Consider the following 25,879-nt stretch of genomic DNA (forward strand, 5'->3'; position numbering starts at 1 on the left):
GAAACCATTTCTGCCGTGCTCTCAGTCAAGCGGCCTGCTTGATATTCCGCCCGTGTGGCTTTCACGCTAGCCTCGTCCTACGTCAGTTCCACGTTGCGCACACCTGGAACTGATGTTCCAGCCCGCTGAGAAGTGCTAACGGTCTTCTGCCTTCCTTACTTCAGGCTCTGCAGGAAAAGGTGGAAAGTCTCCAGAGGCGTCTACGCAGCTCAGAGAAGATGCTGCTCGGCAAAGAGCTGAAGAGCCAAGAGAAGGTAATGGTCCGCCCCTCGTTTGGATCTCTTCACGCCGGGGTGACTCAGTCCAGCTTAATGTTGCATCATCCGTCACATCTTTGCCCTTCTATTTAATGTGCCCCCCCCATTAATTAAAAGCGCTTAGCAGTGAGCACCAAACAAGGTCGCCGCAGCGCACAAAGGCGTCCACACGGGCCCCGCCGGAGCCCTTTGAGAGCCATGTGTATGGCCGGCTTGTCGCTCCGAGTGACTCTAGGTCATCTGCACTTTAGACTTGAAGCGGAATTTTTTCAGCAACTACTGAAGGTGGCGCATGTCACGTCATTGGTGTGTGTTTTTTTTTTTTAATAGCCTGTGTCGCATGTCACGTTATTGGTGTGTTTTTTTTCTAATGGCACTAATGGCAACCCACATCAGTTTATAACTTTCTTTTTAATTTGAAAAGTCGACTGACAGCCATATGCTATATATCCATATACGTATGTATGCGCGTGTGCGACATTGCATTTGTTTCAAGTTTCTGTACTGAAAGCCTCTTCTGGAGTTTTACAATACACAGTCAGGTCGGAATTTCGATTTGTGTGTCTCCGGTGCTGTACAATGGCAAATTTTTTTAGGTGAAAAATTTCCAACAGCGCGCTCTTTGAATGTGTGGCGCTTGTTTTAAGCTTTGGCACGACTAACATCTGCACCTTAAGATTTTAAATGGGTGCCTGCCCTCAATAAAGTTTGGGAAACCCCACATCAGTTCCCTCAGCCAGATCTGAAGCCAATTTTATCTTCTCCACCCTTTTTTTTTTTTTTCTCAAGTCCTTTCAGCAAGACAAGGAATCTTTCAAATCACGGCACGCTCGCGACTCGGTGAAAACTTTGTGAGTGGCGTCATTCTTGATGTGCCGCCTTGTTCCTCACAAGGTTTTTTTTGTCTCTGGTGCCGCAAAAATGTCTTCCTGGCAACAAACGTCTTGATTAGCATACGTCAGCCTTCCCGACGACGAGGTGACAAACTTCACTTGAATGTTCAAAGTGTTGCGGGCTTGTTCCCTTCTGCTGGCAGCTGTCAAAAAGAAAAAAAAAACACAACATGTGACAGTAGCGACGGGGCCCCGCCATCTGAGGACTATATTTAGATGAAATGTTGTAATTTCTCAATGACTGAGCGGGGAAAACGCTCATCAGAGCAGTCTTCAAAACAATCTTGATGGGGAACTGCAGCGACGTTTGAAAAAAGGCTAAATCTTCAAGTCGGCTGCTTCGGGGAACAGCTTTTGGATCCAAAGGTTTTGTCATGAAGGATGGCCTCGGTTTTACATGAGCGTCGATTTCAGCGGTCACCGGCCAACGTGACTCGCCGTTTTCAAACTTCTAAATGCTATGCTTCAGAAGCTACTGCTTCATAAGCAGCAACTTATTTTTAATGGGGAATATTGAGATTCAGCCTGCAAGTCAAGGTAGGCAAAAGTATTGGGAGGCTTCCGCCCAACAGCAATTTGCCATGGCAGTTCCTCTGTTCATGTCATCCGTCAGACTCGGGCTCCCAAAATACCTGACTCAGCAAGAGGATTCACGCCGTAGATGCTTTTGTAGCTGCAAGCCTGCGTTTGCGCGCACTGCTGCGAGATGCCAAGCCCGGTCGGCGAGCCTTCCATTCGTGTCGCTTTGAAAGCCCTTCTCGGCTTCTATAATCAGACTCTGGTTTGGTCGGCGTGTAATTTTGCTCAAGACAGACTTCCTTCAGTTCCTCCCCCGGTGGAGACGTCGCCAGCAAACTCGCAGAGTCTGCACTGCGACAATGATGCATTGTGTAAATGCACCGTGTCATCGAGTTAGCAACGCCAGTAGGGGGTTTTTGCCGGCTTGTGCGGACCCCCCCATCTCCCCCGTGGTGACGTGAAGGCGCTCTAACTGGTGAAGCACTCATGAGCAGTGGATGGAGCGGGAATGCCTGCCTGCCTGCTGACTGCACGTGCTCACGTGCATGTGCGCTCGCGTGGATGCTGCTGCCCGCTCCAGAAAAAGCTGTGCATGGAGTCCGCAGCTCCCTTGGGTTCCGATCGTCACAAGATACGGCCGCACTCAACTGTTTTTTGCTCGTTCAGGTGACCACGGTGTGTCGGGAGTATGAAGAGAAGATGAAAGGTTTGATTCCCGCCGAGCTCCGACAGGAACTGGAGGACACCGTCGCCTCACTCAAAGCTCAGGTGGCCATTCTTCATCCTGGCTTGTTTTGGCGTCAAGCTCTTGTTTACACAGCACCTCTCCCAACTCAAACAAAAACTTCACCTAATGTTGATCATGCTTATTCCTGTTGCAGGTCAATTACCTTCAGAGGAGGGCCGACATCCTACAGGAAAGCTCGGACGCATGTTGCAACAACAGGTTAGTCCATCAGATGTTCAAAAGAATCTCCACCAGTCAGATTTAAGGCGATTTTGAATTTTATTTTTTTTGCCACTCTTTCTATGCAGGTTGCCGACCCGGTAAGGCGCGGGACAACAGTCCGAGAGGAACGTAGATAGCCAATCAGATGTGAGCATTGATCACACTGCCACATCCGCTGTACACTTCATTTTACGCTGGCGGTGTCGGAAAGTTCCTAAGATGCCGCCAGCGCTTGTTTTGACATGACACTCACCAGCCTCAATATTAGCTACGTCTAAAAAAACAGATCATATATTTTTATATAAATCTCTTCCACAGAATGTTAATTTCATTTTTCTACGATTGTGTCAAACTCGTTAGAAAGAAGTGGACGTTTATTTTTGTCGTAGTTTCTTTTAACTCGAATTTTTCTTATTCTTCTTTCAATTTTCTCAAGCTGGTCTTACTTTTGAGCCTATCACATATCCAAGATTTATCCTTGAGGTCAATGCTTATTTGAAATACTTAAATCCTTATTTCATGTCATTTGTTGGAATGTCTCACAATTTCTCTTAATAAAAGACATTCCTTCATTTGCACAATTTTTTTCCCCTTGCATAATGTCATTGATTTGATTTTCTCCATTCAGTCTTTGTTGAGATGTTTTTTTTTTTGGGTGCGCGCAATGATATTTTGCCTGGCACTTGCTGAGGCGCTGTAACTTTGCCTTTGCCCTGCGCACATTCCATCCATACTTTGTGTCTTGTAAAAGGTATTTTTCAAAGCACGTAATGGCCATGTTTTTTTCTTCACCTACACCACATGTGCGTGTGTGCGAGAGCCGCTCAACTGTCTCCCAATGAAACTTGACGCCTACCTTTCTTTCTGTGACGGCCTTCTTCATTCAGCTGCCTGCGCAGTGAGTGATGAGAGCAAAAAAAGAAAGAAAGAAGGAATGTCATCTGAGAAAGAGGAATGTAAACGTTAAGGCATTTTTTCTGGAGCGCGACCTGAGCGTGACCCGCCACGTTTTTGAACTTTTTACAAGAAACCATTTTTTTCGACAACAATTAACAGAGCCTCCAAATAAACAGCTCTGCAAAAAAAGATGAGCCTCTGATTGGTTACCCCGACATTATTTGTGGCCTTCCGCAAGCAATTCTCTTAATCAAATGGACGCCTGGCTCGCATAAATACCTTTGGACTTCCAAAACCCGGTGCACATTTCGGCATCTGTCAAGCGATCAAGTGGCAGCAGCGTGGCTCGCTCCACCCTTGCACTCGCTCGCATTCCTACAAATAAAATCCCCTGCTCTCAAATCTCAAATTGACACCGTTTGAATGCAACAATTACCGTATTTGCCGGTGTATTGGTCGACCTTTTTCGATCCAAAATCGACCGAAAAAAATCGACCTCGACTTATACACCGAGTCATAAAATTTAACTTCGTATTCATCGCTTCAAATGTGATGGTAACCAAGGCCGTTTCTCATGCATCTCATTGTGCGTTGCACTTAGAAAATTTGAACCGGGCGGCGTGCGCGAGTGCGCGGCCCGCTGGAAGTCGAATGAGGCTCAGCGATCTCCTCCGCGGTGCTTATAAACAGCCGATACGCTCGGCGGGGGCTATTTTCGGCCACTCGGCGCGTGCGCACGGCCTCCCGGATGTGCCGGGCGGCGTGCGCGAGTGCGCGGCCCGCTGGAAGTCGAATGAGGCTCAGCGATCTCCTCCGCGGTGCTTATAAACAGCCGATCCGCTCGGCGGGGGCTATTTTCGGCCACTCGGCGCGTGCGCACGGCCTCCCGGATGTGCCGGGCGGCGTGCGCGAGTGCGCGGCCCGCTGGAAGTCGAATGAGGCTCAGCGATCTCCTCCGCGGTGCTTATAAACAGCCGATCCGCTCGGCGGGGGCTATTTTCGGCCACTCGGCGCGTGCGCACGGCCTCCCGGATGTGCCGGGCGGCGTGCGCGAGTGCGCGGCCCGCTGGAAGTCGAATGAGGCTCAGCGATCTCCTCCGCGGCGCTTATAAGCAGCCGATCCGCTCGGCGGGGGCTATTTTCGGCCACTTGGCGCGTGCGCACGGCCTCCCGGATGTGCCGGGCGGGTGCGCGAGCTCGCCGGCCGCTGGAAGTCGAATGAGGCTCCGCGATCTCCTCCGCGGTGCTTATAAACAGCCGATCCGCTCGGCGGGGGCTATTTTCGGCCACTTGGCGCGTGCGCACGGCCTCCCGGATGTGCCGGGCGGGTGCGCGAGCTCGCCGGCCGCTGGAAGTCGAGGCTCCGCGATCTCCTCCGCGGTGCTTATAAACAGCCGCATGCGCACGGCCTCCCGGAATTTGAACACATTTCGTCAATAAATTTCGCATATTGAATTTTGAAGTTTAATATAATGCAACAATTGAGCTCGACTTATACAAAGGATATATCATAAAATCGTAAATTTCCGTCGAATTTTAGGGGGTCGACTTATACACCGAGTCGACCTGTACACCGGCAAATACGGTATCTGTTGAGCAGTCAACTGACATGTCTTCAAGAACTTCTCCCTGCTAAACTCTAGGTACTCTGTGCCCATGAGTCATTTCTGGAACTATGAGGAAACACAGCACAATGCGCATTCCTGGCAGCCGTCAATTCCTCCCTAATGAGTCGTCTGCGTTTTTCCACCGCTCACGCCCAATGTGGCTTTGATCTCCGGTTTATTACGCTGACAGCTAATTGATTGTCCCCGCCAAAATAAGCTGGGTAATTGCGTGTGTGTAAATACAAACGGTCGCTTGTCGTCCGGGCAGCCCCATTAAGGATGAAAGCGGCCCACTTATCTCCACATCGCAAAGACTTTTTGACAGTAGCCTGACACTCAAGGCTGCCCGCTGACAATCTGCCCGTTGATTGTCTTTTACAGGCAGAGGTTAAAAAAAAAAAAAAGGCAGCATGAAATTGCTTTATGACACAGTGGTAATCCAAAATAGAGATTATTCGGTTAATGCGTTTTCCCCTTTAAAGTTTTTTTTTTGTTATCAGCGTTCTTTTGTTCCTTCGACAGGTTGTTTGAGGACAAGAGGCCGAGATACGGCGGGCTGTAAAAAGACTCAAGGTCAGGGACTTTTTTGCACCACTCCACACGGGCACCTGAATGACATCATGAACGTGGGCATGGCACTTGAGGCCTGCTTTTTGCCCTGAGTGACATCTTAAACGTGGTACCTGAGTCCTGCTTTTGCCTGCTCGCGTCAATGAACACGTTTGGCGGCGGTGACACCTTTCACTTGCGCTTTTTTACTGTGCACCATCAACTCCTTCGTCTCATATGATTCTTTGCTGCTATGGTATTTATGGCATGCGAGTCTTTCTCCCTCCCCCGTCCCCGGCCTGTCACTCTGGCGGTAAAAAAGAGACGCAGCTGTGTGCTTTGAAAGCGGTTTTAGAGGCGCTATCACCTCCGCCGCGACGGCACAGCAGGTTGCGTCTGTGTCATTGTCTGACTTGACTTGCAGCTGAGGAGGAGAACGTGCAGCCAGTTTTATTATTAGCGAGCGCTCCTACGAGTAAGGCTGCTCTCAAAAACCGGAATTTGTGCAAAACCAGTTCAAACTGATACATGCTTCCTGCGGTGTGTTCTGAATAAATCGTGGTCTGCTGGGTTGTCATGGGTTGTTACAGAGACGCCAAACGCTGAGGACACAGCGAGCAAATGATTTTTGGTTGGATGAATGAACTATGCAAATCAATCATTAAAATTTACATTGAGCTTTTGATGACAATAATAGGATGCCAATACATAACATCCTGAATATCTCAGGAAGTACAGTTTATTTTGCTTCTGGTCGTCTTAAGAGTAGTCTAAATAGATTTATAAAATAAAACGGGCAGTCGACAAAGTTGTTTTGCGATGTTGGAAGCTGAGGTAAGACATCGAAGGAGCGAGTGAGTTAATGCACTCACTGGAGGCATGGAGGAGGAAGCGGCTCCGCAGGGTTCAAGTGATAGATTAAGGATGTGAGAGAGTCTTTGGGGTTGAGGCTGATTTGGGAGGAGGGCGGCCATCCCGTCAAGCATGGCGGAACAAAGTGGCATCCGGCTGGTCGACTGTGTGCTGGCCGGCTTGAATGCCAAAAGAGGCGGAAATGAAAGTCATTACTGTCAGAGCGCAGCCGGCTTCATGGCCCAAACGAGATTAGACGCTGCATCTGACATTGTTTCTATACATTGCTAGACTTAAAAGTCAAGCACAAAATGGGATTAAAAAGAGGGAGGGGCATAAATAACCTTCAACGCCTCTCCCATTTTGTATTTCATCTGTGCCTTTCTTTCATGTCTCCTTCTTCGCGGCCATCCCACTCCTGGTCTGACACATGCCTCTCCCACGTCCATCTTGCCATCATCAAACTGCACAGGTGGGCGACGACTCCCACGCCGACTTTGATCTATTTCCACACAAGAAACGCGCATCGTTCTGGGCTCAATTGGTGCCTCAAATGATGCAACTTGAATCCCCTCCCACTGAACCCTTTTCAACGCCTCGCTCGACTTGAATATGTCCATAGTTGTGTGAATGGCTCTGGGATTGTTGGATGAGCAGTCCACCCTCTTACCCAGGCAGTAAAGATCGAGGATCGCCGATCCTTTATCACCTCACACATCTGCTGTGTTGATCCTCATGCAGCTCTTCGCTCCCATTAGAGGCCATTGTTCCCCCCCCCCCCCCTTGTTGTCGCCTGCTTTGAAGAGCTAGCCTCCATTTCCTCTGGCGGCAATCGCTTGTGGCTCGGGGTGTGTATACACCAAACAAACTTGAAACAGAACCCTCTCCCGCCCTCCACCCCGTGTGCTACATGGACTGGCCCTTTTATCTCCAGGCTTTTCCTCGCCGGGTCCGCATGAGCTGACTTCCTCCTCATGGCCCAGCTTGATAATTGCGGTAAGCTTCCCTCTTGGTTTCGTTTTCCATTGTCCCCCCCTTGCCCAAATTCTTGGCTTCGGCTCCAGATAAAGGGATGAATACTTCAAAGGGGTCTCGCAGAAGAGTTTAACCCCGAGTCGAGAGGAACGGCGGCACGCAATCCTGTCATTGAGACCAGTTAGCAATCACAAGGCCACAAGCTCCGGCTAGGACAGCGCCGGTGGACGTGCGCACACGCCGGCGTTTATGGCGGCAACTGAGGTGGCCAGTAGCAGTTACGACCGCCATTAAAAAAAAAGCCTCTCGTCGTTGAAAAGTATGTGTTTCACGACTTCATGACAGCGGACAGACATTTGATTGATGTGCGCTCTCCATTTATAGTGCTCTTTGTAGCTTGGGGTGAGTGTGACCTGTCCCGGTAATAAAAAAATATTCTCCAACTGAGTGATGGTTACAGCCCGTAAACTCTTTTCTGCAAGCCCCCTTTCAAAGGTCTTCTTTTTTGGGGGGGGTCAAGAGCCAAGGATGCCTGCAGTCAGTCGCAGAGCTCCTCTAGACGAGCCAACCTCAAAGGGGAACTCCCGTGAGCCTCGTTGGTGAGGCCGGACGTGAGAGCCCAACTTGCCCCCACTACCAGTCAGCGGAGGCCCATGCCATCGGTCCAGCGATGCTCTCCACCAGAGATGGGGACTCGAGTCACTGTGACTTGGACTCGAGTCGACTCGAGTCGCTGTTTTGATGACTTGTGACTTGACGACAAAAAATGAAAAAACTTGAAACTCGACTTGGACTTGGAAGTTAAAGACTCGGGACTTGACTTGAGATACGATGACTTGAATGACTTCAGTGTTATTTAGTTTATGTTTTCAGTTTGAATATAAAATTAATAATACATTTAAAAAAATAATATCGATAACACGGTAGGAGCGCAGGCTGAGAATGGCGTTGTCATGATTTAAGATCAGTTTAAGATCAGGGGATGTTTGAGAATATCTGCCATTTTTCACATGTCCTGAGTGTTGTTGTTAGTCACCTAAATGTTGAACAGAGGCTGTGATTTACCGGAGTCAAATTCCGTGTTTGGCACGCTCAAACATGGCGAATAAAAACTCTTGAATCTTGATTGGATCACTACCCTATCAATCAATGAGTCGTGCCCTCTCTACCTACCGAACGTGTTTATTGGAGAATCACGCCACTTTATATCAGACATGCGCAAACATGTCAGCGGGAGCGGTACCGCGAGTCATCACCTTCGGCTATCGCAATTCAAGATTCAAGAGAGATTCAAGATTCAAGAGTTTTTTATTCGCCATGTTTGAGCGTGCCAAACAAGGAATTTGACTTCGGTAAATCACAGCCTCTGTTCAACATTTAGGTGACTAACAACAACACTCAGGACATGTAAAGAACGAAAGATATTCTCAAACACCCCCTGATCTTAAACTGATCTTAAACTCCCAAGAGGGCAATTACTTTTATGACGGCAAAAGACGGACAGCACAGTGCGAGATATGCATCAAAAACATTTCTGACAATGTTGCAAACTGAAGTTTATAGAGCTCTGGTGTCTCCAGAAGTTAGATGAAACATAAATCGTTTCTAATGCTCCTTGTGTTTCTTCTTTCAGATTTTTTTCAGATTATTTTTTCATATTTGCAACTCAAATGTGTCAGACACTGTCGGCAGACGTCCATTTGTTTAGAGTGAGCTGTCAATAAATCATTCTATGAGGTAATTTCTTTTTTGTTTGATTCTATGGTGTATTTTACTGAATATCAGTAATTACAGTGCAAATCCAAATTATTGTCATATTTTTTAAACAGGTTAGACACATTGGACAATGATGGTTACTTAAAGTTACTGATATCTTGTCTTTTCACTACTAAGATCAGATTCTGCGGGTAAAATTGCAATAATAAGGTGACTTGACTTGGACTTGACTTGACCTATTTAAGGACTTGACTTGGACTTGACTTGACTTGCCCAGGAAAAAAATGACTTGGGACTTACTTGAGACTTGAAGGTTAAGACTTGAGACTTACCTGAGACATGCACATGTGTGACTCCCATCTCTGCTCTCCACCCCGGCGGGTTTTCTGGCGGAGGTCAGCCGATGCACTCTTGCGCAGCTTTCGTGAGCTTAGCCTTATCGAGCATTGTGCGTCTCGGTTGCCGTTGGACTTGCCGGCTGGCACTGTTTTCACTGTGATTTAAATTGTTTCATCACCCTGAATGGTTACGGTGCATTGAGTGCACCCTGCATCAGCTATCTGTTGCTAAATAAATGGCTACGTCGTCTGTCTGGCATTGTTCATTTTATAGCCGTACGACCCACATGAGTCGCTTCGAATTCAGCCTGTAACAGATGGTCGAGCTGTTCACGGTTCATCTTTCTCCACAGAGTATCTTAACGGACACTTGATTTGAACACCTGCACATGCACGTTTATGCAGCGTGAGAAAACGTGCAACTGCACGTTCATGCCACCAGGTGTCCTTGACTTCTGAGTTTGTTCCTGCATTTAGCTGGATGTAATATTCATCAATAATGAAGTTCCTATCTCAATGACTTCCTCTGTTAGGATTCTGGGCCCGTTTGGTTGAACACAGGAATGTTGTTCTGTTGTATGAATGGCAACAGTTAGCAAGCTAATTGCACAATTATTATTCTGCCTGTTGCTGTACCTACATCACGAGCAAACCAATAGATTCTGAACAAATGAAGTGAAAGTGGATCATTTCCTGAGACACACCGAATGGACACTCTCTCCCAGCACAGAGGTTGGGGATGTCCGCGCTCATCAACCATGATGTGAACTGAGTGGAGTAGTCAATACATCGCGTTAGCCCAACAAGTACGAGTGCCATCGTGCATGCGGCGTTTGATCGCTTAAGGTGATGGCTTGGTAATGGAATCTCAGCCGGATCTGACGTTTTGTGCTAAAACATGCTGTGCAGCTTCTGGGCGTGTCGCCACTGGCGGGTGCTGTTGAGTGACGTCTACTCTTTGCAAGTCTGCAGATGGGTCTTTTTTTTATTTTTAAATACAGTACTATATATACTTTACCCTGCATGGAATAATGGAACAAACTGGGTAGAGGGATCCCAATATGCGCTCCATGACGCCGTTAAAAATCCTCTCGGAGCGAGCCGTTGCAAGTCAGTGCACGCGTTGTGCATCCCCGAGGCTTCCAACGGGTTAATCTCGCAAAGTATGCAGAGGAAAAGAAGGAGGGGTAAAAAAAAATCCCTTTAAAAGTTGATGTAGCAACAGAGGGATTGCGGCGATAATGCTATTGGGGCGGCGGATCAGTTACTTGTGACGCGCCAAAGCCCTGGGGAATTGGCGCAAGATTGCTTGCCTTTGATAAGGTCCTGGTCACGCAAGTGTCGCGCCTCACAGCCTCCCTAACCCCCTTATATGTGCGCCTACGGTGACGCAAGGGAGCCACACGACACGTTTGCGCTACTTTGTTGGGATTTTTTCGGAGGGGGAGAGAGAGAGGGGGGGGGAGAGAGAGAGGGGGGGGAACGTAACACGACGCGGCCGGCGTCGGGTTGTTATGCAGCTTCCAGGACCCGCCGGTCGGCACTTACTTTGAAGTGAGGGAGAGATGGAGGCAGGCAGTCGCCTTGAGGAGAAAAGGAGAGCCACAGTTGCGCTATGGCAGCCTGAAAGGAGCAGGCGGGAGGTGGAGGCGAAGGAGGAGACAACGACGACGGGGAGGAGGAGCGAGGAAAGCGCTGTTTTTCCGCCCCCTTTTCGCTCTCGCGCTCCCCTTGCCAGTTGCATTTTGCTCTTCGGCGAATCGTGGACGGGACGGACTCGCGGACGGAGCCGAACGTGGCGACCAAGCAAGCCGGAGAAGGGGGCCTCCCCGCTGTGGACTATAAACCTTCCGTGGATGCAATTGGGACTATTTTATTCGTGGAAGGAAAGACTGGAGGAGCGAACTCGTCTGGGTCGATGGTAAGTTTGTGCTCGCCTCCCTCCCCTTTTCTTCTCCAATGGAGTTCACTTTGATGTGCCGTTGACTCCCCTTTGAAGTTGCCGTCCAAGCCAGTTCGGGGGGTGGTTCGCTTATTTTAGAGCATTTTCAACTCCAAAGGAAACGTTCAACCAATTATTTTGACTTTGGCGTCGCTTTTATTGACAGCAGGTCCGTTTTTTTCCAAGATAATACGTTTTCTAGGACTACTCTACATACTCATATTGGACGTTTAACACAGGTCTGAACGTAAAAACGTCCCAGACCAAAAACTCATCAGAGCACCTAAATTGGGTGTTCTAGGTGAGTTCTTGATGACGTCAAAATACCGGAGAAAGTCTTAAATGAATCCAGCGGTGTGCAGAAAACTTGGTCACTTTGTCCCACATTTGAGTCTGTCAGGTACTCGGCTGGTACTCGGAACAGACGTGAAGCACATGTCGCGACTGATCCAGAAACCTGGACTGGATGTATTGGTGAATATCCTTTGGTGAATATCCTTTTTCGCGCAAATGGATCGTTCAGGTCTTACTCAAAGACGTTTGGCAGGTTTCAGCGGTTCGGGGTTTAAGTGTGAATAAGACTCTCGTTTTGTACAATCGCGCCTTCTCGCAATTCTTCCACTAAGTGGCAGATGTGCATGCAATATGTTAAAATAATGGGGAAGAAATAGCAATGGGAAGCATGCGTATATTTATAGAGCTGCGGAATTTGCCTCCTACTGTGTGGACTGCAAAGCTTTTCCTGTTAAAGTTATCAAGGGGGAAAGCAGTCTCCAATTGAGGTTGAGGCGGATCAGGTTTTGATAAGATCAATACTTTGTGTTGTAGAGTGAAGACGGGCTGCCCAAGAGAAGCTCCCCGCTGACATAAGAGAGTGAGAAGATTACAGGCGAAGCTCAGAAGGCGGCGGATCATCACGCACGCACGCGTCTTTGCTGCCGCCTTGAAGAGCCATGAGCTGGCTGCTTGTGGACCACATCACCAGCAGTTTCCGAGAAGATGCTCCTCGACCCCCGGTGCCTGGGGAGGAGGGCGAGGCGCCCTGCTACCCCGGCAAACGCACCACAATGAAACGGGAGCCCAGCAAATCGGTGGCGCTCGGCCTGCCGGGCCCCTCGGCCCGGAGGAACGAGGATGGTCTCGGGGAGCCCGAGGGGAGTGCCTCACCGGATTCGCCGCTGTCCCGCTGGACCAAGTCTCTGCATTCGCTCCTCGGGGACCAAGACGGTGCCCTCCTCTTTCGGACATTCCTGGAGGCCGAAAAGTGCGCAGACGCCTTGGACTTTTGGTTTGCCTGCAACGGCTTTAGGCAGATGGACCTGAAGGATAGCAAAACGCAGCGAGTGGCCAAGGCCATTTACAAGCGCTACATCGAGAACAACAGCGTGGTGGCCAAGCAGCTCAAGCCCGCCACCAAGACCTTTATCAAGGATAACGTCAAGAAGCAGCACATCGACTCCGCTATGTTCGATCAGGCGCAGATGGAGATCCAAAGCAACATGGAGGAGAACGCCTACCAGATGTTTCTGTCCTCTGATGTTTTCTTTAAGTTTGTGAGGAGCGGCGGCGAGAACGCCATTCACGTCAACCCCGACGGCCTGAACGAGCTGCAGGTCGTGTACGGATATCTGCCAACGCTCAACGAGGAAGAAGAGTGGAGTTTTGATTTTAAGAGCAAAGCGGCCGCCATGGGACTGCTGGTGAAGTCGCCGCGGATGGCCGTGACCGTCAAGGGGCTGGAGGTCATGGAGAGGGGCTACAGGTAAGACTTTTTATTCTTTGGCTTCGCGTAGGATCGTAACAAGTGGCTGCTATCTTTATGGATCTTGAAGACAGAGTTTACTTTTTTGCATCCCATGATGTGCGTGTTTGGAAATGTCCAGCAGTAGACCTGTTCAGCCAGAATGCGCCTGAGAAAATACAGAAAGTCCAGTTTTTAGGGCAAGCGTCGAAAACGGCTAGGAATTCTGGCCTGCCCGGAAAATTTTCAGATATTTCAAACTGAAGTTAATCGGAGAAGGGCTTCTTCCCAGAGTAGAAGAAAGAAAAGAAAGAAAGAATCACATGACATCGTTTTACTGCAATGCATTTTATGATGATATTTATAAAGACAAAAAAGACGGAAGCGTTTCCCATTGCTGTTTTTTTCCCCGTTTGCTGGCCCTTCACATTTCCGGTGCTTTGAAATTATTCCGCGGAACTCAGAGGGTCGTCTCTCACCGGGAATGTTCCAAAGGGCCGTGCTTGCAAACGTGCGTTTACACAAGATAACGCATCGGTCAGGCACATTTGGTCTCGTAGCCTACAAACTCACTGTGTCGTCCGGCGGGTTAATCTTTGCAGATACTTTCGGGTTAAAACCCTATCGTGTGACGCTTCTTCGGCCCCGCCCCCCTCAGTATCTTGTCGTCGTCCGAATTCAAAACATGTGGAAGCCATTTCTCCCCCGTCCGTCTCTTTGCATCTTCTCATTAGACACTTGGAAAACAAACAAAAAAAACAAAAAAAACAAATGGCAGCAGCTACAGTTGAGAGTAATGCCCCCCCCCCCCCCCCCCCCCCCCCCCCACCCCCTCTCAACCCCCACCACTCTTCCCTCTTTCCTGTTTGCGTCAACCCTCCTCCGATTCCCTCCGCCTTTCTCCACTTTTATCCTTTTTCTTCCTTTTGGAAAGTGAGGGGAAAGGAGCTGAAAAAAGGAGGAGGGGGCTGGGGGGCTTAGTGCACCTCTTGAAATAAAGTGAGGGAGGAGAAAGGATAAATGAGAGAGGAAGAATGCAAGGCCAGCTGTGTTAAATACCTAACTCTGTGCGAGCCCCTGTGAAGGTCAAGCCCACTGCCGGGGCCCCAAGACACTGTTAGTCATGCTAGCCCGGCCCTCTTTTTCATTCCTACTCTCAACACACTCGCGTGTCGACTGTCGACCCCCCCCCCCCCATACCGTGGTAAGGATGCACACGCAGCGGGACGTCAACCTTGAGGAAAGTGTGAGTGCGAACGAAGGAAGCTGCGGGCCTCTCAAGGCGGCGCAAGTGGGACAGAAAAGGGGGGGGGGGGGGCGGTTGGGTTCCCACTGCTTTTGAAATTGAATGTTACTTAACCTAGTAGCCATTTGAGGGCTTGGGTTGCATCACCTTTGACACAAAACACGAGCAAGATGCGACGCACATGCACCCGGCTCTCGGATTGCGCGTCGTTGTTTGCTCATCCAAATGTTTGCGGCGTCTTTCAGGTGGTCCAAGGGAGGAGACGTTTGCCATGTGGGCTCCTTTGCTCCCGTCAGCAGCACCAACGACAGCGAGGTGTCCAGCGATGCCTTGACGGACGACAACATGTCTGTGACCGACAGCAGCGTGTAAGTGGGAAAGCATCTTTTTGCCTCAAACCGAGCGGATACGAAAGAAGCTTTTGAGTGATTCCAACCAGAAATGTTGTGACGGGCTCTTGCGCCTGAAGACACTCAGGTTGGGCCCCGTGATAATAATAATAATAATAATACATAGGTGTGCTTGATGGAAAGAAAGAGTCCCCGAAATGGGCTACACTGTTCCCTATCTGCTTTAAAGGCACCGAAGCCCATTTTCCATTCGGCCCTACTTTGCTCTTTTGTGTGAGACCTGTCATTTGTGCCCATTCTTGATCAGAACGTCGGTTTAATGGGCCGCAAACGTGTGAATCCCATGCACGGATCAAGAACTGAATAGAAAAGGAGGGGGGGCAGCAAGAGGACGCAGTTGGGTGGGAAGAGAAAGAGAAGCGGCGGAGGGGGAATTTTTGCTTATATCTTATTTATGGATTTGCTTGGACGCTGGGGAATGCAGCTGTATTCGCGCAGACTTCAAACATTACCTTATCTTACAAACCAGCCTTTTGATGTGCGGAGATCAGAGGCAGCGCTTGCCAAATGAAGATTGGGGAAGGGGGGGTGAGCGGCGGTAGTGGGGGCTATGCCTCTTATGCGCATGACTGTGGCATTTCAAAGCTAAAGTAGAAAATGCTGCTCACTTCTGGCTCGGTCACCAGCAAAGGTGCCAGCCAGCCCATTTGGTGGCCGCCCAAAGGAAAGAAAACGAAAGGTCTGTCAACCTTTGGTTTTTAGCGCCACTTTGGTATTGATCGGAAAGATAAATTTGAACTTCAGACAAGATCGTCGGCATCTGGGTTAGCAAACCTGTGGTTAATGCTAGCTGAATTGTGCAAGGCAGCGAGGGAAAGAGGAGGAAACATGGCTCGTACTACAAAACAGTAACCCTGAAACTGCAAACCCTTCAAGATCGCTTTTTTTATTTTTAATAAATGTAGTATACCGTGAATCAGAAATGGATATGAAGCAAGTCTTCTTTCATTTTGGTGTAGAGCAAAATACTCAAATTACTATCTGTTGGTATAGCACCAACTACTGCCAAGGATGACTTACTCTGTTAGATTTATTTTGTTTTTCCTCAAGTATCGTTGGACGGTATTGGCAGTCTACACAACTATGCGATAGCTCAAATACCAATAGCTGGTTTCCTGGTGCCCGTCCTCATTTGAAAGGCATCAGCGGTGGTGCACAAACAAAGAGCACAAAGTGGAGATCGCACGCCACCATTTTCCTCTTTGCTGAGTTAATCAGTGGGTTAAACGGTGTTGCCGTGCTCCGACGTCACCTTATGAACAAAGTCGTCCAAGTAGAAACACAAGCCAAGTCCATGGCGAAACGGACACCCCGACTAATTGAAGTGAACTCGATCTGAAACAAAACAGGAATTGGCTCGGTGCATCTTTAATCTGCCATTAAGCCTGAAAGATGAGAAACGGCATCTTCTTTTGCGTCTGTTTTGATCCTTGAATTTGTCTGACAATGAGACATTATTCAGGCGCTGTGTTTGATGGTTTTTCAGAGATGGCATTCCTCCTTACAAACTGAGCTCCAAGAAGCTGCTTCAGAGGGAGATGCAGCGGAACGTGCGCATGAACAGCAAAGTGTCTCTGCCTGCTTTCCCTGTAAGTAGATTAACGCACACATGCACGTAGGCAGACGTGAGACTTTTTCAACCCGGTAGCCCCCTGTCATTTCCATACCACCCTCTGTTCCGGGGCTCTTGGTTCTATGAATAGTTGCGCGCGGCAATCCCAACAACAACAGCAGCAAAGATCTGAGGAGGAACGTCAAAAGACCTCGCCTCCCACCCGCGCGCACGAGCCCTCTCGCTACCTTTGGTGTCACCTCCAACCCCCATTAGGGTTCCTTGAAGTCTGCGGGAGAGCAGGAGGTCTCTAAGCTGTTTATCGCCACCGTGCTCACAACACGCTAGGGTTCTTCTTCCCCAATCCGTCATGCAAATATGGAGAACACAGATGCCAGATGAGTGAAGATCTCGCGTCGCATTGTCCCGAGGGCTCGGAAATGAGCCCAACAAAGATACGTTCCCGCGCATGTGCGCGTGAACGCTGAGCTTTGATCCGAGGATGAATGGAGCACGCGCGCGGGAAAATGACAACTTCACGCAGAGCGTGCACCCCCCACCCCACCCCCTGAGGTGAGGGATCGAAAGGAAGAGTTTGAGCATGTCATGTGAGCTTTCAGTGGGTCAAAAGGGAGTTGCGAGCTTAAGGCTCTTAATGGAAGCTACCGTAATTTCCGGACTATAAGTCGCGTTTTTTTTCATAGTTTGGGTGGGGGGGCGACTTATAATCAGGAGCGACTTATATATGTTTTTTTCACAAATTTTTACTTGATCATTAAGACATCACTTACTTACAAGTATAGTTGACCACTTCCCATGTTATTTTTAGTATAGTTGATCACTTCACATGCTTTTATATTTTTATCTTGAACATATTCAAAACATAAAAAATAGAGAAAACATCAAATAAAGCAATTAAAACTTTAAAGCACCATATCCAAGTCCACTGTCTGCTGTATGTACACTTGCTCCATTTTTGCTCCTCTTATATTTATTATTATTATTTATTATTATTTGTTTATTTATCATTTATTCAACACTCTTGTTTATTCATTGTTTGTGCCTTCTTTGTTTTTTTTTGTGTTGCTTGTATGCATATGTGTACTATATCACCGAGGGATAGTGGGAACGTAATTTCAATCACTTTGTGTGTCTTGGTATATGAAAAAAAATCGACAATAAAGCTGACTTTGACTTTGATAAAACAACCAAATAAACAAAACAAAAAACTACATCTGAAAAAAAATATATTTTCAGACGAAACTGGATGAGGGCGCTCTAAATTTCACCGTTGGCCGTGACTCATCAACTGGGTGGGCTTAAGAAAAATGGCACCAAAAAGAAACTCATATTTTGCAGGTTACAAACTTCAAGTTGTAAAATATGCAGCTGAAAACAGTAATCGAGCAGCAGAAAGAAATTCGGAGAACCGTGATGTACCAATGGATTACTATTTCAAGTGACGTCAGTGGCACGGCGCGGCTGTTGTTTACATAAAGGACAAACGTACCCACGTAAGGGACTACCGGCATCATTAGCGGTGATCATTTCTAAGTGACATGGCGGACAAAGAGTTTGAAGGAATTAAGGATTACCGTTTACCAAACCCACGTCTATCCTTGTACTTTGTTAACGCTACAAAATAGTTATATACTAGATCTGTGGAATAAAGACAAGGCTGACGTCAGGGCACACGCGCAGCGATGTTGACAAAGGACGAGAAATTTGATCGATGGATTTAATGGATTTAAAGTGCACGGATGGTTTGATAATATTATTGGCTTATAGTTATTTGAAATATAGTTTATCTATCGTTATATGAGCCTGTGGAATATTTTGAAGTGCAAGCCCCCTCAGCCGCGCGCACCCATTGTTGACAAAGAACAATCGATGGATTTAATGAATTGGAGTGACACCGATGGTTTTATAAACATGTTATTCATGTAATAGTTGTCCTTAATCACTCTATATGTTACGTCAGGCCCGTTCTCAGCTCTTTGTTTGTGTTTGTCACGTTAGCATACCTATCGTTTAGCCTGTTGTTGCTATTTAATGAATTGGAGTGACACCGATGGTTTTATAAACATGTTATTCATGAAATAGTTCTCCTTAATCACTCTATATGTTACGTTAGGCCCGTTCTCAGCTCTTTGTTTGTGTTTGTCACGTTAGCATACCTATCGTTTAGCCTGTTGTTGCTATTTAATGAATTGGAGTGACACCGATGGTTTTATAAACATGTTATTCATGTAATAGTTGTCTTTAATCACTCTATATGTTACATCAGGCCCGTTCTCAGCTCTTTGTTTGTGTTTGTCACGTTAGCATACCTATCGTTTAGCCTGTTGTTGCTATCGTTTAGCCTGTTGTTGCTCGTTCATGATTGTTTTTGGTGTGGGATTTTGTCGAATAAATTTCCCCCCAAAATGCGACTTATATTCCGGAGCGACTTATATATGTTTTTTTTCACTTTTTGGGGCATTTTATGGCTGGTGTGACTTATACTCTGGAGCGACTTATAGTCCGGAAAATACGGTAACTTGAGGTTTGGGAAGAAGTGTGAAAATAAACTTTGTGTAACCTCAAGTTTGGTTTTGACACGCACCAATTTTTGGGGGTAGAGATGTTCGGATTGGCTCTGGCAAATCGTCTCCCTCTATGGTGCGCCTGCTTTGCTTTCTTTTCACTTTGTTGGCCTTGTTGTTGTTTCCCCGTCTGATTTTTGGCGATGGCTGCCGTTCCCTGGGTGCCGCACGCAGCCTCGGGCTCCATCGGAACGTTTCTTTTGCTGACTTTTTTTCTCTCTCTCTCTCTCTCTCTCTCTCTCTCTCTCTCTCTCTCTCTCTCTCTCTCTCTCTCTCTCTCTCTCGTCTCCCCTTCATCTCTACTACAAAGGACTGGGAGAAAACAAAACACCCAAAAAATCAAGAAAGCCTCAGTGCAAAAAATGCTAATAATTTAATACGCGCGCGTGCGCCCGTGTGTGTTGTGTCACTTTAGTCGCTGAAAGCTGCCCAGTGTGTGATGGGCGAGGGGGGCATTCATTATCTCAACCTTTCTGATCTTCCATCCTGTTTTGTGGCACCTTTTATGTGGCTCCTTTGCTCTCTTCACGTTCCTTTTCTCTGCCCTCCTGCGCTCATCTTTGCATCTCGGTCTGTTTTTAATCCCTCATCCTTCCTCCCTGGAGTTCTCTCCTTACCCCATGTCGACATGTGCCTTTTTATTCCGTAATGTAAAGCTCTTCCCGTCTATCTCCCCTGACAGCAACACCTCGCCTTGACCCTCACTGTGTTTTTGATTTCTGATAAAGGGTGGGGGGCCACGCTTTGAAGTCAGACGGCCTGAAAGAGCCTTGCTAAGGACGGCCGAGGGAACCGGCCCGGTGCGACCCCCCTCCTCTCGCGACCGCACCTGTCTCGGAGCGCTTTCAAAGACAGCGGCCCGGCTAAGGGTTTTGCTTCTCTCTGCAGCGTGCCCGCTGTCCTCCCAAGGAAGGGGTCCCGGTGGAGCCGGCAAAGTTTGCCGCTCAGCTCATCTCGCGCCTGGAGAGCCTGAAGAGGGAACAGGACAGCCTCAGCTCTCTGGAGGAGAGGCTGCAGCAGATTCAGGAGGTTTGTGTGCTTCGAGTACACTTCTGTCACAGCTTTGTGCGCTCCTCTTGAAAATGTGCGTCTTCATCACCAGGAAGAGGAACGAGAGGACGCAGAGGTAGTGGGAAGCGCTCAGCACGTTTCCCCCCACCCGCAGAGCCTACTCCCCAGCTCGTCCGAGGAAGACCCTCAGGCCATCCTGGATGAGCACCTGTCGCGCGTCCTGAAGACCCCCGGGTGCCAGTCCCCGGCCGTCATCTGGCACTCGCCCCGCTCCCGCTCGCCCGATCATCGGCCCTTCACGCGAGCCGGCTCGGGACTCAAGGCGGGTTCCCTTTCCGGTCCCGACCAGGGGGCCTTGGCGCTCGGCCTGGGCCCTGGCGGGACCCTGGTGGGCAGGCAGGGCAGCAAGCACATCCACCACCACTACATCCACCATCATGCCAGCCCCAAGACCAAAGAGCAGTTTGAGAGAGAGGCGGCTCTGCGCGTGCGCACTCTGTGCTCCACTGGTGGCGAGTTCCCGCCCTGCCAGGGTTATCAGCGTAGCCGCAGCCTGGGCCGAGACTTGTGCAGCGCCGTCACGGCCGATGCCAGCATGGGGTCAGTTTTTCTCCTCCTCTTAGCCGTGGTCACTATGCTGTCTGAGTCGAGAGCAAACGCATGAATTTTGCCGACAGGCGTTCCAGCTCTCTGTCGCGACGCACGCGGCGCTCAGGGCTTGAGGAGGGCGTGGCTGAGAGGTGCACCGAGGAGTGCGGCCCCCTCCAGCCACCCAGCGACACGGCCGACCCCGCTCGCAATGTCTTGCAGTGGATCCTCGAAAGCAAGCGACAAGGCAGGCACAAGTCAAGGTGAGCAAAGTTTGGCTTTAACCCAGCAAAATGCCCGTTTCGAGACGCTGTTGGGAGAATGGAACGATAAGAAAGTTGACCTTGTCCTTAGTTGAGTAATTTTTTTTATTTTATTATTTTATTGCAGTGGCACCCAGAGCAGCAAAAAATCTTTTGGGGTCTCCTCGACCCAGACTCACACGTGGGGTGGCGGCGGAAACTGCGCTCATCTTCGCGGCCACCAGCCTTCGCAGCCGTTCGTACAAGACCCCGCCATGCCCCCCCTGCCCCCTCCCAACACTTTGGACCAGCTGGAGGAGGCGTGCCGCCGACTGGAAGAGGTCTCCACCGCCAAGAGCGCCAAGCAAAGGTGCGACGTGCTTTCCAAACCTTGAATCATGCTCGATGCTAATGATGCTCTCTCTCCGCAGGCATTCGCTGTCCAGTCTCCAGCGGGACAAGAGCCACGTTGTGCCTGTGCAGACTGAGGGGTCCACCCTCGTGTCTCCTGCTAACTGCCTCATCATTGCCGCCGGCCCCAGTCCCCAGTCAGACGAGTATGTTGCATCATCTCTCCACAATATGAGAGAAGGCGAGACCAGACCCCCACAGTGGCAGTCTTCTCACACCTTTCGTCTCCCTCTCGACGTCTTGCAGCACTGCAGAGTGTCGAAAGAGTTTGACGACCCACAGGCCATGTGACGGCGGCGGTGAGACGGTGGTGACCTACTTCTTTTGCGGGGAGGAGATCCCGTATCGGAGGACCATGAAAAGCCACAGCCTCACCCTCGGCCATTTCAAGGAGCAGCTGCGCAAGAGGGGCACCTACAGGTGTGTACCAGCGCTTGAGGAGCAGTTCGCCAATTGCGAATTACCGAAAATTCAAAAGATGCCATCGACGGTGACTTGGCTCCGTTTATCCTCCTCAGCTAAACGTAAGAGGATTTTGCTCCCGTTTTCGGTTCGGGGCAGCCGTACTCGATTACACGATTAGCGCCCGGAAGTACCCTGGCACTTGGCATTTTCGGAAAAGTTGTAGCAAGGGAATCATTTGCACGCATCCACAGCGCTTCGTCAGCATTACGGCTGTGAGATGATTAGCGATCTGGCAACGCGGCGAGGTGTTGACACTTCGAAGCCAGCATCTCCGAGCAACATCGATACTGCCCCAATGACTTGGGTGTAATGTATGTTGAGGGCAGTCGTGGGTTCCGATTCAGCATGCGTGCACGCGTGTGTTTCTGGAGGCGGAATGAGAAGGACAAGAGCTCCCTCTTTGTGTCGGGGGTTAGTGGGAGAGCTTGAACTGCACCGATTTGGGTCCCATCTGGTATTGATTTCCATGCTAAGGCACACTTAATACGCCGCTTTGAGGCCTCGGCTGCTTTCATTTCGCCCAACAAAGACTCTCACAAATGGCCAGCATGCAAATGCCTCACTGATCCCATTGAGGGAAGGGGTCATTGCTCCCTCTCCCGCTATTCCCCCCACCACTTGGGCTGTGATGTTTGCACATTTCTGCCGGCATTGTATGGTGACAATGTTTACAGTTTGTTTCAAGGGGGGGCAAGATGGCACCAGATCTGCTTGCAATGTCACTTGAACTCTCTGAAGGCAAAATACTCAAGCGAGCCTGGTTTGGGCCACCCCATCCGCTATTGCTGCTTTTCCTCTGGCTCGCAATCTCGTTTTCCTGTGTCCTAGCATCTTTTTTTTTTTTTTTTTTTTTTTTTTTTATGCTGGGGCAAGAGACAGTGGAGCGACAGGCGGGCGCTTTATTAGCAGCCAGAGAATGTGTGGACTTGGGTCATTTCTTCAACATGGCAGTGATTCAACAAAGAACAGTAATGATGCGCCCTGCCAGACGATATTGGTGCCAGATGTCAGTGCAAGCAGAGCGAGTGAGGGAAGGAAAGAGAAAAGAGAGGGGGAGGCAGATGTAGCCACATAAAACATGTTGGAGTGGAAATTCTGGCTGTGTCTGTTTCTTTTGACCTTTTGATGATTCCGCTTGAAAAGGGTAGAAAGACGTGCGCTTTCCTTCACCATTGTGTCGGAGTGATGCTCGTAATTATCACTGGTGGTGTGTCCTCAACACATTGACACCTCCTGTACGTTCGTTCCCATGTTGCTGCTTTTCATTAATGGGAGCCCACATGCTCATTGGCCAGCGTCGAGCCCAACTCCCACCCGCAACCCCCCCCCTTCCATGTTTTTCTCAAGACTATACTTTTTATAAGTATTGCGTGTTCTCGTTAAAAAACAATACACACACATTCCAGTCGAACACACACACTGTGCAAATCAACGCATTTTTCCATGACATAGTTAATGACTAAATTCTTAGTCCCGCCCCACACACACACGCACACATAAAGACACGCACACACAGTTAGGAACTCACCCCTGCTGCTTCCTCTTCCTCAAAAATGAGGATGGTGCTGTGTTGCATCATTAACGGCCCAGTGAAGTCATGGCACACATGAACCTTGTACACTCGTCTTCGACCGAGGTGCCCCGCTTTTGTTGAAGAAGTGCCCTAACGTCATGTGCGATTTTGCATTTGCCACAGATACTATTTCAAGAAGGCCAGCGACGAGTTTGAGTGCGGCGCCGTATTTGAGGAAGTGTCGGATGATGGCTCCTTGTTACCCACCTATGAGGGCAAAATCCTGGGCAAGGTGGAGAGGATGGACTGAGACCGAGGATGGACTGAGACCGATGATGGACGACCGGCTGCGCGACTTGTCTCGAGTGCACCGGAAAACACTCCAGAAACGTGTCGAAAGGACTAACACCCCCCCCCCCCTGTATTGTAGTGTAAAGATCTGAATTGCTATTTATTGAAGCTATCTCATCCCCACAACCGGACAATTCCATGGACATGCTTCTTCTGATGATGGGCGGGAAAACAGAAAACTACCCTTTTTTTTTTGTAATCCTCACAAGGAAATTATTCTTTTAGGCTGCAAACTTCACTTATACCTCTGCTGTTTCATGGGGAACAATCCTACATTTACTACTACTATTTGTGTCGCCCACCCCTTCATTTTCTCCGAAGAGCCACTTTCAACAAATTCTCCTCTCTGGGACTTGTCTTGATCCTTCTCATCACAGTGCCTTGGTTTGAGTGGCGCACGCGTTGCACAGATAGCCTACGCCTCCGCTAACAGAGAGAAAAAGACGTGTTTACATCTTGAAGAATTTTGGGCAACAAAAGCGCGACAGCCTGTTCCCCAAATGTGCTTATTGTATGTGCGCACGTGTATGACCGAGTTGATTTGTGTGCAACTCAGAGCTGCATGATAATGACGAATTTTGTATGGAGTACAGCAGCTGTGCCTACATGGATTCTTGCCGTGTTTGACCCCATTTTAAGGGGTCCCGTTACTCCCTTGATTTTCACAAGGGGCCTAAAAATGTTGAACTAAAGATATGTTTATGCATTTTTTTTAATCTAGTTTCATCATCCTTTTATGTTTTATAATATTTTACATGGCTTTGTCGGCTCCACTTAAAACTGTAAATTATGCATTCTATAGAGCTCGGTACTTTAATTATTGTAATTATAAAGAGATGTAGCCTTTATTAAAATGTTCTATTTTTCAAATGAGCTAATGGCTTCCTATGGTTTTCTTGCGACGGAGAGACTTCGTATGGACGGACTAAAATTAATTGGAATGTGTGCAAGTGAGTGTTAGTAACTTTAATCCGCATCCATCCTGCTGTGGTGAGCATAACTCGCCGGAGAAATCTCTGTCAGATTTGCATCCATTATCAGCTCTTAATTTAGTCCCTGTTGGAAATTAAAGCATATTGCATTAATTTAGCCGCCAGAGCCCAGCTGTGTTTTTATGTGCGAGCCAAGCACGCATCTTAAAGTATGCGATAATGAGATTGTTAGGCAAAACATGCTATTTACACGCTAAACCATTTGGCCTCCTGTGGCACCCAACCCCCAAAAAAAAAAAAACCCGCCGGCGCTACATGTGACGTCATGAGACGAAACAACATGGCGTCGCCCTGTAAACAAACAAGGCGTTACTAGGTTAATACCGACTTCCTGTCTCAATGCTCGGACACGCCGCATCCATTCAGCAGAAGACATGTAATTACAGCGGCTTGCAAATATGTAATTTTAATTTCAGAAATAGCCCGCTTGAAAGGGCACCGTGATGCAGTTGTTCTCAAGCAACGTAAATAGGGAATATTTCCGTTTTATTTTTAGCGCCGGATTAAACTGCTCGCCCACTTGCATCCGGGTGTGCACAATTATAACTAAGCGCTACGTGGGAGTCGCTTACAGGAGGACACTCAAAAATGCCTTTTGGCGTCTTATTAGCGTAACAATTATTCATCTGGATGCTGGTAATTTACCTATGCATCAATTTTCTGTTGCGCTTCCATCCCGTATAAAGCACACCTGTCCTTGGAGTCTGTACTTGCTTCCTTCCCACCATGGGCAAGACTGAAGATGTGAGGGAGCGATCACAAAATGCTGAGCAAAGAGCAGGGCGAGAAGATGATGAATATTGGCACCAAAGCAGACAACACACCAAGTGCATTCGGTCTGGAGCTTCGCGCACTTTGTTGAGTGACGAAGACCGCGGGGAAGGCAAGTGAGCCGTGACCAAGTTACTCCAAACTGTTTTCACTGCTAATTGTCGATTAAAAATTTGCAGACTTTCAGTCTCGAGGCAACATAATGCCACAAGAGTGTTACTGATTGCAAGGTATTGTTAACGCTTTAAATTGCGTCTAAATAACCAATTTGGGTCAGACTAACCGTATTTGTGATGTTACCATATTCGGACATAGCTTTCCGCAGTCTACGTTGACAAAGGGATCTTTATGTGAAATTCAGTTAAAAGATACCCACCCATTGAATGAATGAATGGTGGTCTTAAGCGCACACTTTTTCCCCAAGATCACAGTGGTTGGGATGCCATCATGCATAATTCAGCGTAAATATGCAACAGCTCACAGGTGGCTGCTATACGCAGCACCTGC

General features: G+C 48.6%; 2 protein-coding genes across 10 annotated transcripts in view; both read left to right on the forward strand.

The window, feature by feature from the left end:
• Nucleotides 1-3,384, forward strand: part of cep112 (centrosomal protein 112) — a 44,770-nt gene extending 41,386 nt beyond the window's left edge. For 7 of the 8 annotated variants that reach the window (XM_049744211.2, XM_049744214.2, XM_049744213.2 and 4 more), the window contains 4 exons: nucleotides 165-254; nucleotides 2,336-2,437; nucleotides 2,551-2,615; nucleotides 2,705-3,384. In XM_049744211.2, coding sequence (XP_049600168.1) covers nucleotides 165-254; nucleotides 2,336-2,437; nucleotides 2,551-2,615; nucleotides 2,705-2,720 — 273 coding nt within the window. In that variant the 3' untranslated portion in view covers nucleotides 2,721-3,384. Of the gene's footprint in view, nucleotides 1-164; nucleotides 255-2,335; nucleotides 2,438-2,550; nucleotides 2,616-2,704 lie in introns of those variants that run through there. The other variant, XR_011088294.1, reaches the window with a different exon arrangement.
• A 7,760-nt stretch (nucleotides 3,385-11,144) lies between these two features.
• LOC125983213 (axin-2) lies at nucleotides 11,145-24,482 on the forward strand. Of its 2 annotated transcripts, none has more exons than XM_049744222.2 (11): nucleotides 11,145-11,473; nucleotides 12,323-13,256; nucleotides 14,727-14,849; nucleotides 16,378-16,480; nucleotides 19,917-20,057; nucleotides 20,131-20,639; nucleotides 20,717-20,890; nucleotides 21,018-21,239; nucleotides 21,301-21,426; nucleotides 21,527-21,700; nucleotides 23,442-24,482. In XM_049744222.2, the coding sequence occupies exons 2-11, from the start codon at nucleotides 12,448-12,450 to the stop codon at nucleotides 23,566-23,568; spliced, it is 2,508 nt and encodes an 835-aa protein (XP_049600179.1). In that variant the 5' UTR covers nucleotides 11,145-11,473; nucleotides 12,323-12,447; the 3' UTR covers nucleotides 23,569-24,482. The 2 variants fall into 2 exon arrangements, with proteins under 2 accessions (XP_049600179.1, XP_049600180.1); XM_049744223.2 differs by lacking the exon at nucleotides 11,145-11,473 and adding an exon at nucleotides 11,499-11,968.
• The last annotated feature ends 1,397 nt before the right edge of the window (nucleotides 24,483-25,879 follow it).

Source organism: Syngnathus scovelli, chromosome 16, assembly GCF_024217435.2.
Source record: "Syngnathus scovelli strain Florida chromosome 16, RoL_Ssco_1.2, whole genome shotgun sequence".
NCBI lineage: Eukaryota > Metazoa > Chordata > Actinopteri > Syngnathiformes > Syngnathidae > Syngnathus > Syngnathus scovelli.

Coding starts and splice junctions, on each gene's coding strand:
- LOC125983213 (XM_049744222.2), top strand. CDS start 12,448: ATGAGCTGGCTGCTTGTGGACCACATCACCAGCAGTTTCCGAGAAGAT. Junction 13,257..14,726: donor GTCATGGAGAGGGGCTACAG/GTAAGACTTTTT, acceptor GGCGTCTTTCAG/GTGGTCCAAGGGAGGAGACG. Junction 20,640..20,716: donor ACGGCCGATGCCAGCATGGG/GTCAGTTTTTCT, acceptor TTTTGCCGACAG/GCGTTCCAGCTCTCTGTCGC.